Here is a 20,163-nt window from a genome sequence, read left to right as displayed (position 1 = left end):
TATGGAGGAGTTTAACAACCATAGTACATAGTAATATCTATCCAATCTCTCTGGCAAGGAACTTACTAAAATGTAGTCAAGAACTCTTTATTTTCTCCAAAAGTAGACTGTATAGTGAGATAGGTTCGGCTAATCTCACAATCATGCCATTGGTTACAATGGGCTTCTATCAGAAAGTATGGTTTGCTCAGCACTACCATAAAATTGTCATGTTCATATTAAGCAGTATGCCACTAACTAAATAACAAACTAAATAGCACACCATATGTCAACTGATCAGGTGATGAGACAAACAACAAACACATTAATCCTAGGTAATACTTGCAAACACTGGCCAATTTAAATGCCTATAAAGTGAGAGATGTATCCAGTCTTCTCCACAGCAATGAATCCTAGACCTAAAATCAACATCCTAGCTGGCAGGCTGAACAGTTTCATCCCGTGTCACCAATGTCACCCTAGCAGAATAAGGTCATCAACAATGAGGCCTGGGGACAAAACCAGTTTTATCTGAGATGAAATTAATCATCTTTGCATTATAGCACTGCTAGGCTAGACATGTGTAAATAAATGCCCAAACTACCAATACTGAATTTACACAGGAGCAAATAAATACATGGTAAGAAGGAAAAACAAATCCCCCAAATCAAACCAAACCAAACTAAAACTAGCCCAATTAACACTTCAAGAAGTCCCTGAGATGGGCTAAAGTAATGGAAAGTTGTGGCATATACCAATTAGAAACGATGGTTCGTTTTCCATTTGCCAGCCAATGCTAATTTATTACATACAAAAAGCTTGCGATTTCAAAGACTGCAGTTACTTCCTTCACATGTACCCTAAATGAACTATGAAAAAAATCACATTAGGGCATTGTTGGGTTTTCATTCATAACGGTATGTGTATATACAGATTGACATATAGAAAGCAGCAAATTTACAAATGAAGAGCAACAATATTTATTATGTTACAAGCGCATTCAGCTTCATCTAAAATACTCAAATTACAAATAACATTTCTAGATACTGCCTTACTTTACTTTTGTTGTAATCAGGATAGCTTAAGGCATATAAAAATTAACTCATTTGATAAGCAGGTGAGTTGATGGTAGAAGTGAGTGTCTCATTACTTACAATCCAGTCCTTTTCTAGCAGTCTTAATAAAAACATTCAAACTACTCCAAAATTCAGAAGAAATAGATATTAGGTGTAACCAAATATCTAAATTAGCTAATATCAACATATCTAAAATACCAAATGACTTCCTTATTGAATAGATCCACTCACAACTCAGTCCTAATGTTAGAAAATATGTTTGAGACAAACCTCAAACTACAACATGAGGGATTATTACTAATGCCTATAAAAAATATTTACATTCAGGGAAACTGAGCAACTATTATACATGAGCAAGATTCCTTCTCTCAAAAGAGCTTATAATGTCGCAAGTAGATGTAACAATTGTAGCATGTGGTTAGCACCATCATGAAGACTACAGTGAAGAATCACAAAAGTTTATGCTCATAGAAGTCAAGCCCTAAAAGACTGAGAGGATCATCAAATATAGAAAGAACTTCCTGGGTGTTCTCAGAAGCAGTGACAGCACAAGACAAGAGGGGGCATTCGAATGTTGCCCCCAGATCTTCTGGCATGTTTGACTAGAAAAAAAGGTGGCACCTTTAACCAAAATTGCTCCAAGAGAAAGGTAAAAAATATTATAACTAACTTCATCTAGGGCAAAATGTCAAGTAGGTAGTTCAAAGATCTAGAATTTTGGGCCAGATGTATAACAGGACATTGAGATAAAATAGAAACCCTAGGGATGAGATTATGAAGCATTCTGAAGACAGAACCTGAGAGAGCACATTTGTACATATATTTCAAATACTGGTAAGAGTGATGTGACTGCATTCACAGTTATGGCAGAGGATACTATCTTCAAGGTGTATGTGGGGGCACTGTCCAGGAAAGGATGCTCAATGGTGTAAATGTTGCAGACAGAGGAAGATAAAAATGCAGGCTGAAAAAAAATCATTTAATTCACTAATTGGGGGCCCATTGAGAACAGTTTCAGTGCAGTGCTGTGTAAAGCAGACTGCAAGGTGCCGAGCACTGAGCAGTGAGGATGTGGGGTAATGGATAAGGATCTCTCCAAGAAGTCTGGCAGTGTGAAAAAGGCTAGAGAAACCAGCAGGCTCAGAGAGAACTTTTTACACTGGAGGATACATGAGCATTCTGAAGACAAAAAGGAAACAGCATACAATTGTTTGCATAATTTTATGTTATGCACTAAAAAATTATTTTTAATCTTTTTCAAAAAACATTTTCTTCAACAAAAATTAAATTATATGCATTTACCATATAAACTTAAAAGCACTAGCATTTTATAAATCTTATATCTAAAAGAGCTGCACAGTTCTTCATTAGACTTCAGAATTTTGCTTCTAGCCTAGCATAAGAATTTAAACTTAACAACTGCTACTTTAGTTCCAGAAAGATAACTCTGATATAAAGGATTACACTTAAGTAATTGTGTATGCCTTCTTCCCCAGCCTCCTCCTCCAAAACAAAGTATCTGCAGGGTAGTTAATAATTTGAATAACATTTTTTCAAGTTGAAATAGAGAAAAATTAGAAACAGTATTCCCATTACTTGTAAGTTCTTAAAGACCTAAACTGTTCTTAACAATTAATTTTTCATGATAAAACATGCTTATTTATTATATACACATGCTTATATATGAATCTTCAGGCTAAAACACATGCAACCAACTTGAAAAAACAAGTATTAAACCATCCTCACAATCCTAAGAATGCCCTTTTTAATAAGGCACTCATGTTTGGAAATAGGATATAACCACCAAATTAAATACGATGTTTAAAAGAAGCCTTTTATTAAGCACAAACAACTTTTAATACATTATCATTACAAATAGGAAAATGTCTTTCAAAGACTGATATATCAAATATCTGAATGTTTTCTTCATACTGACACAATAAAAATAATCAATTTTGAAGAAAAATTAAAAAGTAAAATTTTGAGGACACCACTGTTTACTAATAACCATTTTACTATAGTCTAAATTTATTACATCACCTGGGGAGGAAGGGCAATTATTTTTATATAGAGAATTCCTAAACTCTTATTAGCACCACTCAAAGCTTATTATCAGTTGTTCATCTACAAACTGACAGATCAGGTAAAGCTTTAAAGCAGGTTTTCAGTGCAATGTTTATAGTTCCTTCTTTTAAGATACTTGGAGTCTATGGTCTCAAAGCATGTTAAATAATTATGCCTTGGTAGTTGCAAGGTGTTAACATGTAGAGAGAAATGTATAATGGAAAGAAATGAGGCTTATCTTGGCTGTGAAATGTATCTTAATGTATTGTGGCTAATGCTGCAGTATGCCGATGACATGCAGGATTATTGTGAACGCAGATCTGTGGGAAGCTGGTTGCCATTAGCTCTCTGTGGTCATCATTTCAGGATGTCTCAGCTGCTGTCTTTTGAGACTAACTAGTTTCATCCTGTCTCTGATGTGTTCTGCAGTAGAAGCCATGTCACTTGGACTCCCAAAATACTGTTCAGTTCTAAAAATCAAAACAAAGAGAAAAACCCCATTCACATTAATACAGATCCACTGACCACAGCAAATACAAAAGGAAGCAAAAAATTAGCATAAAAATTACCTCTGTGATAAGCCATTAGTTCATTTGTAGATCATACTGTTTATCTTTGAGTAGTAATTCAGTAGGAGGAACATTTTTTAAACGGCATAAAATATATTAAAAAATGTCAAGACAAGTATATTAGTGGTATAAATGTCATATTAAGTGTACTTAGGATAATCTCAATAATGTAACCAAGCTATGCAAATATCAATGAAACACTGATATTTTTGTTTTTCAATATGGGGTCCACAGCACACACAAATCCAAAGTTTGTGTACTTCAGTGCTAAGGACTATTTACACTCACTTCTAATATAGTTACCAAATGAATATCCATTTAATGTTAAGGTATCATTTCGGACATAGAAAAATCATTTAATTTTATCCTACCTGCAAAGATTCTGTTTTCAGAGTCACAGAATCTTTTAGAGGTAGAAGAATTCTTGAAAATTATCTGTTTAAGCTTTTCATTTTTTAGATCAGAAAAGGGAAGTGTAGAAAATTAAGTGGCTTAACTAAGATCACACAGTGGAAAAACTAAGATCTGAACCTGGGTCTTTAAGCGATGACTCCAGAAAAAACATTTTTTAAATATTTTCCCAAGAGAATGTTACAAAAGATGAATCTGAATAATTTTACCATCAAACAGATTTTATATGACACAAATTATTGTATGAAATGGAATAAAAATTCCAATTATTAAAGGTGTGGTTATCAAATTTGAATAATACAGAATTAACTTATTTTATCTTAAAAGGATGAGGAAATGACACACAAACTATTTGTAGAACAGGAGGAGAAGCTCAAGCAAAAAACACCAGGGAAAGATATTTCCAGGCTGACCTGAGTAGAAGGGAGACTGGCAGACAATTGGCTGTGAAATGCAATCATAGGGGTTGGGGAGGGCTGGGTGTTCTGGCCTGGAACAACCAGAAGCAGCACACTAATACTGTTACTAGCTCAACTTACAATTTTAAGATTTATTCTCTTGCATACATTGCAGATGTATAACATGACTATAGGCTCTGACTGTTCAAGTTTAGGTACGACTAGTAATTATCTCTATATTAGACTATGAATAATATTCGTTCAAGAGAATAAAATATATCTTTTCAATATCAATTCCAAATAAGCATTTGATATGCATGACACAGCAATAGTTGCACTATGTGTCAGCTTTAAGTAGTTTATATACATTTACCTCATATGATTCCCCTGCACCTATAATCTGAGGAGGTATGAATCCTATATCTAGATGAGAAAATTGAGGCACAGGAAAGGTTAAGTGGCTAGACCAAAGTATCACAGCAACTAAGTGGTGGTGCTGATATTTAAATCCAAGACAACTGGTTAGAATCCACAATCCTAACCATTGTACTATACTAAAATGTAAGGATAGATGTATTCAATGGTCTGGTTTCCCTATCGTTTGAATGAAATATCCTCTTGATTACCTCTAAATCATCTTCACTGAGAAGGTCTAAATGCTCAGGGTAAAACTCTTTCTGATTCATTTACTGGCCCATTTATTTGCATGAGATTATTTCATATCTTTATCATCGACTGTTTGAAATGAAAAGAAACATGGAATCAGGTACTGCACACAGCACAGTGAAAAGAGAATGGGTTTGGAGCCAGAAAGATCTGACTTTGTATCCTAATTCCACTTAGAAGCTGTGAAATCCTGAACACCTTATTCCATTTTTTCGAGCCTCAGTTTCTTCATCTGTAAATCAGAAATAATCACACTAGCCTGGCACTGTCTGGCCAAAGTAATGAAGGGGAAGTGTTTAACTAGGTGCCGGGCATATACTGAGCTCACTAAACATTAGTCCCTCCCCCTTCCCTGAATGATGCTCAAGGTCACCCTAGTACCTATCATCATAGTCAAGGCTAGAACCCAGGATGTCAACCTAGTCAATGATCCTTCTTCTACAACAAGCTGTGAAGAAGCAACACATTTGATGGCAGCAAGTATCAAGTGCTACTGCTGCTAAGAGCCGAGTTCAGATTTCGTTTCATTTTAAACCAGTTTATTGTAGGAATTGAAAATGTGGACCAAAGCTAATTGACTTGGCTTTTAAAACAAACAGGTTTTCCTCTTAATGAATTCACTGATAAAAAGACCTCACAGATTAAAAGATCTTATATAATAAAAGCCTATTATGCTAAGTGTCCTTAGTCCATTCAACCAATCAAAGCGTAATATGCTAATGATATGCTAAGGTCGCTCAACCGCTCACTATGACGTGCACTGATCACCAGGGAGCAGACACTCGACTGGTAGGTTAGCTTGCTGATGGGGTCCGGCAGATCGGGACTGAGCGAGACAGGCTGGACATGCCCTGGAGCCCTCCTGCGGTCCCTCCTCGACTGGCCAACCTCCTGTATCCCTCCCCGGCTACGATCATGCACCGGCGGGGTCCCTCAGCTTGACCTGTGCCCTCTTGCAATCCGGGCTGAGCCCACCCCTAGTGAGTGCAGGAATTTCGTGCACCGGGCCTCTAGTAAAATTATAAGAACATGCACCATACCCATCAGGATAAACTACAGGAACAGTTAATCTATCCAAAAGTGATTTCCCAACTGCTTCAATTTCATCAAATTGCTCCTCATCATTAATAGCTTCAGGCTCTTCTGGACAGTCTTGCAAAATCTGCAACAAATAAAAGGGCAACATCAAGAGAGAAAAAGGAAATAAATCTCAAACACATTTAGCAGATTGAAGGTGTTTATATCTTGTTTTATTTTAGCATCTTCATGTACACCATTGTGAAAAATTTATTTTTGACAAAACTGCCTCAAAAAATTCAAACAAAATGAGATACATAATCCCTACTAACATAACTGGAATATGAAAAAGATCAATAGTGATTCCTGAGGGGGGGGAGGGGGGAATACTAGAAAACTATTTGTACTTAAGAAGTATTATTTCATTCAATAAGTAACAATTTATTGAACACTTATTATATGTTTCCTTAGTGCTTGGGATGTAAATGAGATAAAGATTTTGACCTCCAGATTTTACAGACTTCAGAAATGAAAAATTATATAAATGCAAAACAACATATACTCCAAGTACAAGCACATAACTGATTTGATGGCCTAATTACACCATTTATAGTTATTTTAAAAACTGATCTGCTGAGTTAACTGATGTAAGCTGCTATGGTTATAATTCAAATATAGGGAAGTTCTACAACCCTTGTAAAGATATTATTTGTTTCTCCTTAACTATTACCATTTAAATTTAACTCCAAAAAAAACCTCGAAAAATTTGAGGAAGGAAAAAGAAAAAGTACTTATTTTTGCAACATACTTCACTTAATCCAATTATGTTTATTTCATTGTAGCTCATAAAGAACATATTTATAGTCTAAAATTCTAGACTTAATTTAAATATTTTTCCAATCATACTGTACAATTTGCTTATAGTTATTATATTTACGCTTACTGGTATAAAACAGAACACAGTCAAAAGGAAAAGGTTTCACCATAGGTTTGCACAGCAAAATAACCTTAAATCAAGTTTATTATAAGTATGATAAAGGCCATGAAGTAGAAGTAGAAATGTTAATTTTCTATTATAGCCAATGAAAAATAAACAGTTGGTTATTTAATATGAATATATATATATTCTTATACGACTTCTTAAAGTGGTCTAGATTTTAAAATGCCTTTGCTGATTCCTTTAAAAACAGCATCCTAAAAAGTTTTCAGTGGTGTTAGAATAGGGCCAGTGGTCACCTTGGAGAGGGGGAGGGGCAGCAAAAGCAGCGTGGCTAGAAAGGAGTGGGGAGCCTCTGAGGTGCTGGTAGCATTCTGTTGTTTGAACAGTGCACTGATTGGACAGGTGTGCTCATCTTGTTAAAATTAATGATTTATGATCTGTATATTATGTTAATATTATACTCGAATAAAAAGTTTTCATTAAAATAATCAGTAGATAAGCAAGTTAAGCCATTTTGCATACTTTCATTCATTATCATTAGGCCCCTTAAACACTGCCCTGTGTGTGGAGTTCAGTGACCAGGTCAGAAAGAGTTTACTATGAACATCTCCCAACAAATGTACTTCATAACACAGACAGAAACTGCTTAGTTCCTGAGGTTTCTGGAAACATTTCTTTTGTTCGACAGACAAGGCTATCACATTTAAAACTTTGATTTCTCCTACTTTAAATTGTACTAAACATCCCCTATATATAAACTTTCATTGTAAGAGATCAAAACAAAGCTAACTACATAATCAAGTTCCTCTTCAGAATGGAAATGCAAAGCTCAGGTGATACACATTTTCACTGTGCCGAGTTAAGAAAAAAGTTCTATGAAAACCTGCCCAATAACACTGCATATTCATTTCTGGTTTCTGAGACTAAATAATTCAGTAAATAATAAATTCTAGAATTACTTTTTAAAAGATGACACATAAAAATATGTTCTGCCTGGCCAGTGTGGCTAAGTGGTTGAGCTTCGATCTATGAACCAGGAGGTCACGGTTCCATTCCCAGTAAGAGCACATTCCTGGGTTGCAGGCTTGGTCCCCAGTGGGGGGTGTGCATGAGGCAGCTGATCAATGATTCTCTCTCATCACTAATGTTTCTTTCTCTCTCTCTTTTCTCTTCCTCTATGAAATCAATAAAAATGTTTTTCTAAAAAAGTTGTAATTTTTATCCTTATTCTCATTTTAGTTGGACAGACTCTAAACATTAAAAAATTAAAAAGTACCCTTTTGAATAATTTATGATAATTTATAGGAGGTACCAAAGCAAAGTTTCCTTTCTTGGCATATGAATGAGATGGGAGTCATGACCTCCTAAAGAATGGACAGCACATTATGGGAAGTAGGTACAGTGAGAAGAGTAGCACTGTGGACAGAAAACCACTGAATGGTTTTGAATTTCTCCAACCATGATACTCCACCACTGGTACCAATTACTAAGAGAATTTGATTTCAACTCTCTGAGATAATATATCTAAACAAACTTTAAATAACAGAATATCAATTTTTTTAAAACCAGACTAAGCACATATTACATTAAGATTAACATATTTTAAACATACACAATAAATACTATTGTGACCACATTTTTAAAAAAGCAAACCTTTTCGGTATTTGAGTGGAATGCAATAGCCATTTCCAGCCTATGTACTCTCTCTTCAGATGCTATCGTAAATTGCTTCCATACTCTGTTCAGTCGAGGAAGTGTATCCCCAGATGACCGAGAAGTGCAGCGCAAAGATTGGCACAACACAACGGTGGCCTGTAGCAACTGTCTTCCATAGTCATAAGTGCTCTAAAAAAAAGTAAACATGGAATTATAATAAAAGAATTCTGAAAAGAGGGATGGGAAAGCATGCAGGAGGACTGTGGTTGCCATTAAGTGACAATCCTGGAAATCAGTACTGAATGACTCCACTGGCACTTACTACAAATAATTGACATGCATAAATAATGCAGGGGAAGCAATACTTTTAGTTCATTTTCAGTAAGTTTCTTTCTTATTCTGTTTTCCCCATCTCAGTCGGCTCAATTGCACAGGCCAAAAAGAATGTCTGTTCAGTCTTTAATCGAGACAAGTGGGTAAAAACAGGCACTTTGTATTCCACAGAGGAAACCACAACTGTTACACGGTAAATTCAATTATTAGGGAAATTAATTAAGACACATTTGACAACAACAAAAAAATCTGTGTTGTAATGTTAATGCTGGTGAGATACAGCATTAACATATATTTTGTATTAACTTTCATGAAGAGTTGGATTGCCAAAAAAATCCTATAATATATAACATAAATCACAGAAGGCATACAGAACCTGTATTCGGGAAAACATAAACCCTCACAAGTTTGTGCAGGCTAGTTTGGATGCACCAGCTGACATGTTCTTAGTTCTGTGATATTTCTGGAATAACATAACTAACCTTCTGGGACTTGGAGGGTTAAGTTACATTATAATCATGCAGAAAGCTATTCAAACACTGAGCTTGTAGGAAAGGAAGATAATCAGTTCTGCACCTGTGCGACATCAACAAATTTTCTATGCTTTTCCAGTAAAACTTTCGTTTCCTGGGCATCATCGCCCAATCTGATGTGGGTCTTAAGCAGAGCATCCAGAAGTTCACTTAGCCATTCTACTGCCTAAATGAAAAGAAAGAACAGTGAAGCTGGATTCATAAGTCTTTACTTATTATATCAAAATATCATATTTATAAGAAAAATCATATCATGTGATTGATTAATCTATTAGTTATAACCTAAGTTCCTAATAGCTTAGTTCATTCAATGACAAACTACATGAATTAATGACCTTGCCTCCTACTCAATATTTTTAAAAATCTAAAGACAATGCCTATTAAAGGGAAGCACTCTTTTAAAATTATCACATGATTTGTAATAGATTACATACATATAGATCTTAATGAAATCTCTTTATATTATGATTTTATGTTACCATTTAAAATCACAAATTTCCTCTACGCCAAGCTGAGATGATGTACTCTGATGCTAAATACAAAAAGATAGCAAATTGTTTGCCTAGTTGAAAAACCCTCTTGTAGTTAAAAAGCAGTGTGTTAACCAGCCTTTATCCTGGGATATAACTGGTAACAGATGAATAATAAATAATACCTAGTCCCAATTTCTAGCTCAATAGAGGATTTCATTAAGGTAAATCAAATGAGATCAAATAAGATAACTGGGAATACAAAACTTTATTATTTCAAGTTTAAACTAGAATCTGACCTCATGTTACCTTCTTAGGACCATAAAAAAGTTGTGTATAGTTGGATGAAATCAATCTTCTGAGAAAAAAAAACCAACTAAATAATGTGCCAACTGATCCTTACCTGGGCAGCATCTTCTTCACATTTAAACAACTGCACCATTTGAAGCATCTTTAACCTTCGCACATCTACCATGTCTTCACATCTAATAAACCCAAACATAAATTTAGAACATTTTGGTATTGTTGATAACTATTATAGCACACACATATTATAGTATACTAAAATACCTAATCCAACATTATGGAGATTGCAACTATTTTGTATTAATTTATAAGAACTTTAAGGATAACTATATGTATATCACATCAAAACCTCGAAATACCTGAATGATACTGAATCATCAACTCTCATGAGAATAGCATGGATTCTGCAGAGTACTGAAGCAAAGCATAAATGCAGTAGCACACTAAAACCCAAAGAAATCTCCATTGCCAATTATCATTAAACTAGCTTCAAAGATAAAAATGCAGTTTCTCAAATACTAATTTAGAAGATGATGTTCAAGGAAATAAAAAAAGTAACACTTTTCATTGTGTTACATTACTCAGAGTAATAAGTAATTTTGAATAAAAGAAACACAAAAACTCTACCTATATTCTTAAGAAGAAAAAAAAAACGCTAAAGCTCTCTGGGTGCAGAGAAACACAACACAGTGTATTTTTAAATTTACTAAGGTCTGGATAATATACAGCCTAAACTTTTAAGGTGACTTGACCTAAGTCAGCTCTGATCCATTCCCTTCATTCCCATGCAATTTTATGTACTTTAGGTGGGAAGGAGAAGTCTCATTGCAATACCAAATACCAATAACTAGTTAACTAGGAGACCCTGGGCTCCACTACAGTTGATGTTCTAAAAGAAGGCTTAATAACAATACAGATGTCATTGTCACAAGGCAATTTTTATAAAGATGCCTTCAAAAATCACACAGCAAGCTGTTAAAATGCAACTTGGTTAAAGTAAAATTCTACAAAGGACTGAAGGAAAGTGATGCTAATTATTTCTAAAATCTGAAGTTACATTACAATGTAAGACACTTTAAAGATGAAGATGATGACATACATGTATTCAACACATTGTCAGGAATTGAGTAATGTGCTTGAAAAAATCAAGACGTGGTCTCTTGTATTAAGATGGGCCCATCTGAGGAGTTGGATGTTTACATAAACAATGTGATAAATGTTAGTGTAGAGCCATGTAAAGGATTCATGGGAGTATGGAGGAACAAGTGATTAACTTGTCTTAGAAATCTAAAAAGGATTGCAAGGATAAGCACCTTAAAAAAAGGAGGGAATCCAGTAGGCAGAAAATGAGTCACGGACGCATGAAACAGCATGAGGTATTCAGGAAATGAAAACAACCATGTGATTTTGGGGAAAGTTACAGGAGATGAGACTATGCAGGACTGGATTATGACCTCCTACACAATTCCAAGGAGATAGAACTTCATCTGAGAAAGCAGGAAGTCACTTAGAGAGAGAGATTTTATATAAGGTAATTGTGTAATTAGAAGTGCACTTTACAAACATTACTCTGTGTACAACCACAGATAGAGAACAGAAATCTTGAACAAAGAAATGTTTAGGATAACAAAACAGCAAAACGTTGACATTTGATGAGGCTGTAGGGATGAGGAAGAGTAAAAATTTTAGAATACACCCAAAGTTTGGTAGCCACTGGCAATTTTAACCTAGATAGGAAATTAAAGGAGAGGAGCAATTTGGGGCGGATGATTCCAACCTGGACACATTGGTTTGACGAGTGTATGGGGCATCCAGGTGGAGATCCTCAGCAGGCAAGTGGAATTATGGGTCTAAAGCACAGGAGAGTGGTTTGTGTCAGAGCAATAACCACTCAATCATGATATTAAAGAAGGTCGTTCAAGTAGTGAGACTGTCCAGGGAGAACACAGACTGAGAGGAAATCTGGCTTCAGAACAAACCCTGGAAGCAGTGACATGAGCAGGAGGACAAAGAAACTGAAAACTGAGAAGAAACAGAGTGCCAGGAGGAGTACCAACAGGGTGTTTTCAAAGAAGACAAGGTTGTCCGGGAGTTTCAAGAAGAAAGAAAAATTCAGCTGTGTCTAAGGCTATTCAGAGTGGGTAAGCAAGGTCAGGACTAAAAGTATTCCTGCATTTTGAGCAAGATCAAGCATTTATTATAGACTAGAGGCCCGATGCACAAAATTCATGCAAGAGCAGGCCTTTGCAGCCGCAGTGGCTGTCTTGATCCCAGTTGTCCGGAAGGACGTCTGGTCTAATTAGCATATTATGCTTTTATTATTATAGATGGTAATTAAAAAGTCATTGTAGACATCAATAAGAGCAGATTTAGTGAAATGGTAAGAGAACCCAGACTGCAGAAGGTTGAAAAGTAAATTGGAGAAAGTGAGACAGTAAAATGAGTGTAGATTAGATCTTCAAATGACTTCACTTTCAGGAAGGAGTGCTCTAGAGCTAGAAGACAAAGAAAGAGTTGAAGAGGAAGGTGTGTGATTCTTTACATTTTTTAAAATAGGAGATATTTAAGCAAATAAATGAGGGACAGGAATCAGAGTAGAAAACGGGAATTGATGGAATGAGGAGACATGAGGGTACATGGAAGGATCGGCTTTGATAAGAGCAGGGCTGTCATCCTTTGGGAGGAGAATGAATAGTGAAACAGATAAATTTACAGATATGAGGGTAGAGGGAATTTTTGTCTGGTGAATGTTTTCTCTAAGATGTAAGGGGAGAGTTTCTGTAGGTTTTCTTGACTTTAAAATTTCTAGGTGTACAAAAATTTCTAGATGATTAGATTAATCTATGTATATATATGCATAGAATAATCAGGTTCGATTCCGGTCAAGGGCATGTACCTGAGTTGCGGGCACATCCCCAGTAGGAGATGTGCAGGAGGCAGCTGATCGATGTTTCTCTCTCATCGATGTTTCTAACCCTCTATCTCTCTCCCTTCCTCTCTGTAAAAAATCAATAAAATATATTTGACTTTAAAATTTCTAGGTGTACAAAAATTTCTAGATGATTAGATTAATCTATGTATATATATGCATAGAATAATCTAATCTATTAGTTCGAAACACAGTTGGCTCTTATCTGTGGGTTCTGCATCCATGGATTCACCAACCATGGATTGAAAATATTCAGAAAAGTGATGTAGTTGCTTACATGACTATGTAGTGAAAATTATGGTGATTTATTAGGGATGAAGAACCTATTTTAGTGCCCTCACTCATTGGTTTTCATGAAGTGTTCTGTAAATGGAAAAGCATTTGTCATTTTTTGACAGTTTCAGAAAAAATAGAGAACAAGTGTAAGATGCAGAGTTTAACATGAAAATATTCACAAAAAAATATCTTACATTGCTGCTGATTTGTGCTATGGAGTAAGATCTACGACAGTTGCATCCGTACTGAACATGTATAGACTTTTTTTCTGGTTATTATTCCCTAAATAATAGAGTATAACAACTATTTACCTACCATTTACATTGTATTAGGTATTATAATATAGAGATGCTTTAAAGTATACAGGAGGATGTGCTTAGGTTATATGCAAATACAACACCACTTTATATAAAGGATCTGAGCATCCGTGAATTTTCCTATCTGTGGGGGTCCTGGAACCAATGCCCCTGGATGCACAGGGACAACTATAACTTGCAGTTGCTATTATAAATTGAGTTTTCAAAGAAGCCTTTAAATTCCTAATTCTGTATCAAATGAAACTAAACATCATTTTACCCTCACCCATCATCTTACTTTAACAAACATTAATCAATAGTTAATCCTTTTACAGCAAATATGAGAAAAATGGATGTATGATAATTTGTTAGTAAGAAGTTTAGATGAAGAAACAGATCAGTTTAGATGACATTTAACATCAACTAAACCAAATGAAAATTGAAAAGCAAAATTCTCCAAAAAGGGTTTTCTTAAAAAGACAAAAGAGTCAGAAGCTACACTGGAAATAGGTATAAAAAGTATTTCAGTGTAATCGAAATTTTTACTACTGAGTAAAAGGAAAAAGTACCCATTCATTAATTGAACAAATTGCCATTATGTGTTAGTATAATTACATACAGTAATTATTACAGTCACAAAAAAACTTACTACATGCCTACTATATAAACAGGTAAAAACTTTTAGTTTGAATAAAAAATATAAATTATATCATTTTTCATTTTAATTAATATGTTGTCTTAGCAAAAATTAACATAAGTAGTCAAACTTTGCCTTTGTTTCCTAAGCTGCATATCTTCCATCACTCCTTGTATGTGGTCCACATTTTCTTTATTTTCAATGGTTACATCCTTTCCATATGCCCAGGATGCCTGATTGGAGATCTGATCCAGAAGACCTTGACCTTTTTCACGCAAACCTTGCAATCCTACATCTAAAACAAAAGTTGCTAGATTTAGTTTCTTAAACAAAGGAAGTGCTTTCCCTCCCTCAAGTAAACCCTTGCAGCAGATACTGCACATGAATTCCAAGTATAACAGTTTGTATATTAAACTATCCTTGGATGGAGTCCTCTGAACATTTCAAGCAATAAAACCCCTTTAAATGTGACTCAGACTGAAATTCTCCCTCCACCCTCCTAATGCCAAATTGTCCTTAAAGAGAATTTCCAAAGGGCTAATTTCCATAGATAATAATTAATTTTTAAAACTGAAAGCAGTAAATGTGAGAATTACTGTTTTGATCAGTAAGGGTTTTCAATTTTTTCCTTTCTGCTTTTACATAGTCCAATTTTTTTTAGAACAAGGCAAATGTTTTGTTCAAAAAAAGGTATGAGTTGCAAGACTTCAAATCACTGAAGCAATGTCAAAGGATGCTAAACATTCTGAGTTTAGGTACTACCTAGTTTATACCCAACAAGAAGCAACACTTAGGATGTTTGCAATACTCCAAAGTATACAGGAATTTCTTTTCTTTTTTCTTTTTTTTTTAAAAAGTGTGGCTTAAGAAATTTTCTGACATTTTCAAATAAATTTCATTTGGCATATTAAATACTACATGTGTATTATGCATATCATTTGCTACAATGACAAAGGCTCAAACAAGTAAAATGCCAATACAAACATGATTTTTCAAATCCTTTTCAAAAAGTAATTAATTTGGTCCAATCACGTGTTACCATTTTCTATTAAATCTCTGCCCTCGGTTTCTGCTGCTTCTCCTATATCACCTTTGTCCTCCTGTCCCCCTCAACCCATCCCCACTTTCCATTTTTGCATCTACTGTCTACCTCTCCAGTCATGACCTAGGGAAAGTCATTGTATTTATATCTCTACTAGATTTTTAAAGGCTTTGATGACAAGTGAGAGAACTAGCTTAATGAGATTGGATCTCATTAAGGCTTAGAGAGTATGTAATCTTGGCAATATTTCCAGTTTGGAGAAACAAATTCACAGAACCAAACCAAGTATGTTTTTACAGGTTAGGATATAGCAACAACAAAAATCATTGCATAAAACAACAGTTTGGGGCATACAGGGTTTACCACAGAACACTTCACAGCTAATTACAGTTTATGCATGCACTACAAATAACTGTTCATAAGGATATGCAAGACATAGCACCTGTAGATATAGCTGGGTAAATAAGAAAGGCTAACGGTCCAATGAAGGAAGTGATTGACCAACAATAAAAAAAAATAAAAATTTTAGCATAAATTACATCCTTCAAGAGAACATAAAACCTTTTTTATAGTCATTTTTCCTGTAAATAATTATTAATTCAGTATATGCTGACTTGTGTAACCATGGTAATATTTTTTTAAAAGAACCCTTATGTTTCAGCATTTTTAAAATCTGCTTACCAACACTTTTCAGCTTCTCTTCAAGCAGTTTTAAAGTTTGCTGAATCGATGCTCCATCAGCTGGTGCTACATCTACGCACAACATCCCTAATAAGCCATCCAACTGCTGAGACAACTAAAGCAGAGGGACACCAAAGAGATAACCCTGATGTAATCAGCATCTAAAGTGTTTAATGGTTAATGAGGTTTATATCTAATGAGGTTATCACAATTATACTTGAAAAAAGACTATGCTGTTAAAAGACAAGAACGCATAATTAGAATACATGTTATCTGGAAGACAGAACACACAGATGCATGCACCAGGAAGACAAAGAAATATATCCAGGTCAGCAGAATGTACAAAAGTAATGAAACTTCCATTTCATTCTATGTTATAAAGCATAAACATTGAGAAACAATAAAAACAAAATATATCTACTAGTTGGGACACTCTATGTAGACAAAAAAAGTTTAGGTGCATGCAGATTGACTTAAAAAAAATCAAAGATTTTTATCTCATTTCCCCCACCAGTACATTATTTTACTGTTCCAGGAAAATAATTAGGAGACATGCAAACCTGCAAAAATTATGTGCAGATAAGTAATCAGATCGTTTGAAGAGAAGAAAAGCATTAAGAGTAGATACTTACATCTTGGGCAACCCCATGAAATTCAAGGGCTGCTTGTAAGAGATTTTGCCTAAATTCCAGCTGACTGGCCTGTCGATAGCAAACATCACTAAGTTGTTGCTGCAGGGACTTCAGCTCCACAAGATCTTCCTCATCCCCAGCATTTAAGAGTGCTGCAATTTGCTGATTAAGCTCCACATACACTGCGAACCATTCCTGTAATAGAGACATTGCAAAGTAAATTAAGGATAAAATTAGTTTATGGAGACCTACATGACATTTAATAATTTCTCCATATACACTAATAAACAAAAGAATTTTCTTAGGCAAAATCATTTAAATTAAGAAGAAAAGTCTCCAATCCCCAAATCCTTCCACTGCAATCCCTGGAACACACTCCTGCCAAGAACAAAATCTCCTCTAGCCTTAGCCTGGCCTGTTTCCTTCTCTTTCTTGCTTTACATGACACCTGTCCACCCTCCGAAAAGGCAGTTAGCCCTGCAGCCCTCCTAACTAACTGCTGTTTTTGTTTTCACAGCTGACATCCCACAATCCTAGAGGTGGAGAGGAGGGATGGCTGCCTCAGGCCCCATTTCTATTTCCAGACCATTTCTTCTCCCTCTTCTCTCAAAAACTACATCTCCTTTGAAGTGCATGCTGTCAGATTACATCTTTCCAACCTTTGTTGTCGCATGCCCTCATCCAGGGAGTTTAGTAAAAGTCACTGCCTTCCTCTCAGCGTCAGCTTTCTTACTGACTTCCACCACGTAGGCGTTTACCCAACATTGAACTCCCAGTTCCTTGACTCCCTCCCTCATTCCCAACTATTCTGTCCTCACCTGGCCTCAGCTAACCACTCAAATGGACATAAAAGCCTGTCATTATATAACAGCTCCCCAAATCTCAATTTACAGAATCCCATTCTCTGACCACCAGCTACTGACTCTCCAATTCAGATCCTTTAGAATGCTCACACCTACAAACCCATAGGGTCTACCAATCTGTTCACCTCAGCATGTTACACTGTCCAGCACTCAAGAGCTTTGTGTCCTCACTTCTGTCTCTGACCAGAGGGCTCTCCTTTCTTTCGTCAGAGTCACCTGTCAAACCTCAGACCTGCTGTCCTTGCCTACTGTACCTCCAGGAGAGTAGCTGAATATGGCTAAATAAAAATTATATGGATAGGTCTTTTAAGAATTATTACTAAATGGGCCTTTAGCAATTCTATTACATTTCTCTAGTCAATTCACCTTCCCATTCTCATGAATATCTTTAACTCCTTAAATCTCCAACTTCCTTTACATCTCTTTACCCCAAACCAAAAATCTAACTTCTTAATTCACTAGGCAGCAATCAGATGAGAAGTCTCTCATCTCATCAACAAATCTATGACCTTCCTTGTAACCTTATACTTTGCCCTTCCAAATGTAATAACGAATGAACTGTCTCTGCTTCTAAGACCAGCCACTTCACTTGTGTGCTATATGCTATCTCTATTGCCTTTACAAGGCTTTGCTCTTGGAATTAATTATCTTCTTTTTCTCTTTCCCATCATCATCATCTTTTTCAATTACATTATTTCCATTAGCATACAAATAACATATCTTATATTAAAAAACAAAACATACATTCAAAATATGTGCATTTTGTTATATATAAAGCTCCATTTAAAAAATCCACAAATCCCCCTGAAAGAAGTTCTCTATACTTATTCTATCATTTCCTGTTCTCTTTTTAATCTACTCTGATCAGAATTTTGTGCTTCCCACTCTTGTCAAATTATCAGTCTATCTTACTGGACTTCTCAGCTGCATTTGACAAAGACAACCAATTCCTCCTCCTTGAAGGGCCTTTTTCTCATTTCCTGAGACACACAGCTCCTTTTGGCTTCCTCCGCAGGCTCTCCTTTCTCTCTTGACCTTTACATTTAGGAGTGACATGGGTGTCCAAAGGCTTTTTGCTTCTAAATCAATATTCATTGGGTTTGGATGATTTCATATAGTCCCATGCCTTTAAATAACACCAATAGGCTTACAACTCCCAACGCCTGACCCCACTCCTAAATTATACACACTGATAGGCAACCGTCTACTAATGATCTTCATTCAGGTGACTTTTAGATATCCAAAATTTAACTTGTCCCCAAAGATACTGATTTCCAGCCTCCCAACCTGCTTCTCTCCCAGTCTTCCCCACTTAATAGTAGCTAAAGCCAAACATATAATTCTTAATCCAAGAGCAAGTCTTGCTGGCTTAACCCATGAATCTGACAATTTCTCATTACTTATAATGCCTCCATTCTGTTAGCCTCCTGCCTTCCTATTTCATTTTTTGTCTCTACTCCCTGTTCTCCATACAACAGCCAGTGATCTTTTAAAAAAATATAAATCAATTCTCAGCTAATAAATTTATGTTTAGCTTTATTTGTGAATTATGCTCTTAGGAAGAATCTAAAACTTAATACTTGACAAAGTGTTTTAATACAAAAATGGTATGTTAAAAGTTTCTCCAAATTCTACTCCTATTAACCAATCAATATACTAGAAATTTGACTTTCATGAGACCTGAAAAATTCCAATACATGCTTTAAAGTGTTCACTTTTATTTACAAAGAGACAAGAAAGCTTTTAATAAAATGTTAGACTACCTTAAACATCATAATAATATGTTCATCCGGCATCAACCTATTCTCAAGGTGAAATGCAGTGCCATCTATTGGTTAAAATGGTGCAATTCTCTTTTGCAAACCTTTTAGAATGAAAAATTTCAAATCTATTCAAAAGTAGAAAGTAGTTGGCCCTTCAACAACACAGGATTTGAATTGCATGGGTCCACTTATACATGGATTTTTTTTTTCAATAAATACTCTAAGTGTATTTTCTCTTATGATTTTCTTAATAAACATTTTCTTTTCTCTAGCTCAGTGGTTGGCAAACTGCGGCCCGTTGAGTGTGGCTCTTCCACAAAATACCACGTGCGGGCGCACACGTACAGTGCGATTGAAACTTTGTGGCCACACTCAAGGGGCCAAAGAGCTGCATGTGGCTTGCGAGCCACGGTTTGACGACCACGGCTCTAGCTTACTTTATTGTAATACAATATATAAAACATATATAAAATATGTGTTAATCAACTATTTATGTTATTGGTAAGGCTTCCAGCCAACAGTAGACTATTAGTAAATTTTGGTGGGGTTAAAGTTACATGCGATTTTCACAGTAAAGGAGGGAAGAAGGGGGGGGCGGGGTCCATGCCCTAAGCCCTCACTGTCCA

General features: G+C 35.5%; 1 protein-coding gene across 1 annotated transcript in view; it reads right to left on the bottom strand.

The window, feature by feature from the left end:
- Positions 1–757: 757 nt before the first annotated feature.
- SESTD1 (SEC14 and spectrin domain containing 1) overlaps positions 758–20,163 on the bottom strand; it is a 65,429-nt gene continuing 46,023 nt past the window's right edge. Inside the window, 8 exon segments of the mRNA XM_006083053.3 lie at positions 758–3,589; positions 6,204–6,325; positions 8,774–8,965; positions 9,686–9,808; positions 10,516–10,597; positions 14,692–14,851; positions 16,280–16,394; positions 16,912–17,106. Coding sequence (XP_006083115.1) covers positions 3,460–3,589; positions 6,204–6,325; positions 8,774–8,965; positions 9,686–9,808; positions 10,516–10,597; positions 14,692–14,851; positions 16,280–16,394; positions 16,912–17,106 — 1,119 coding nt within the window. The 3' untranslated portion in view covers positions 758–3,459.

The sequence above is a fragment of the Myotis lucifugus genome, unplaced genomic scaffold (genome assembly GCF_000147115.1).
Source record: "Myotis lucifugus unplaced genomic scaffold, Myoluc2.0 scaffold_5, whole genome shotgun sequence".
In the NCBI taxonomy this organism is placed as follows: Eukaryota; Metazoa; Chordata; class Mammalia; order Chiroptera; family Vespertilionidae; genus Myotis; species Myotis lucifugus.
This window is presented reverse-complemented; position numbering and strand designations above follow the sequence as displayed.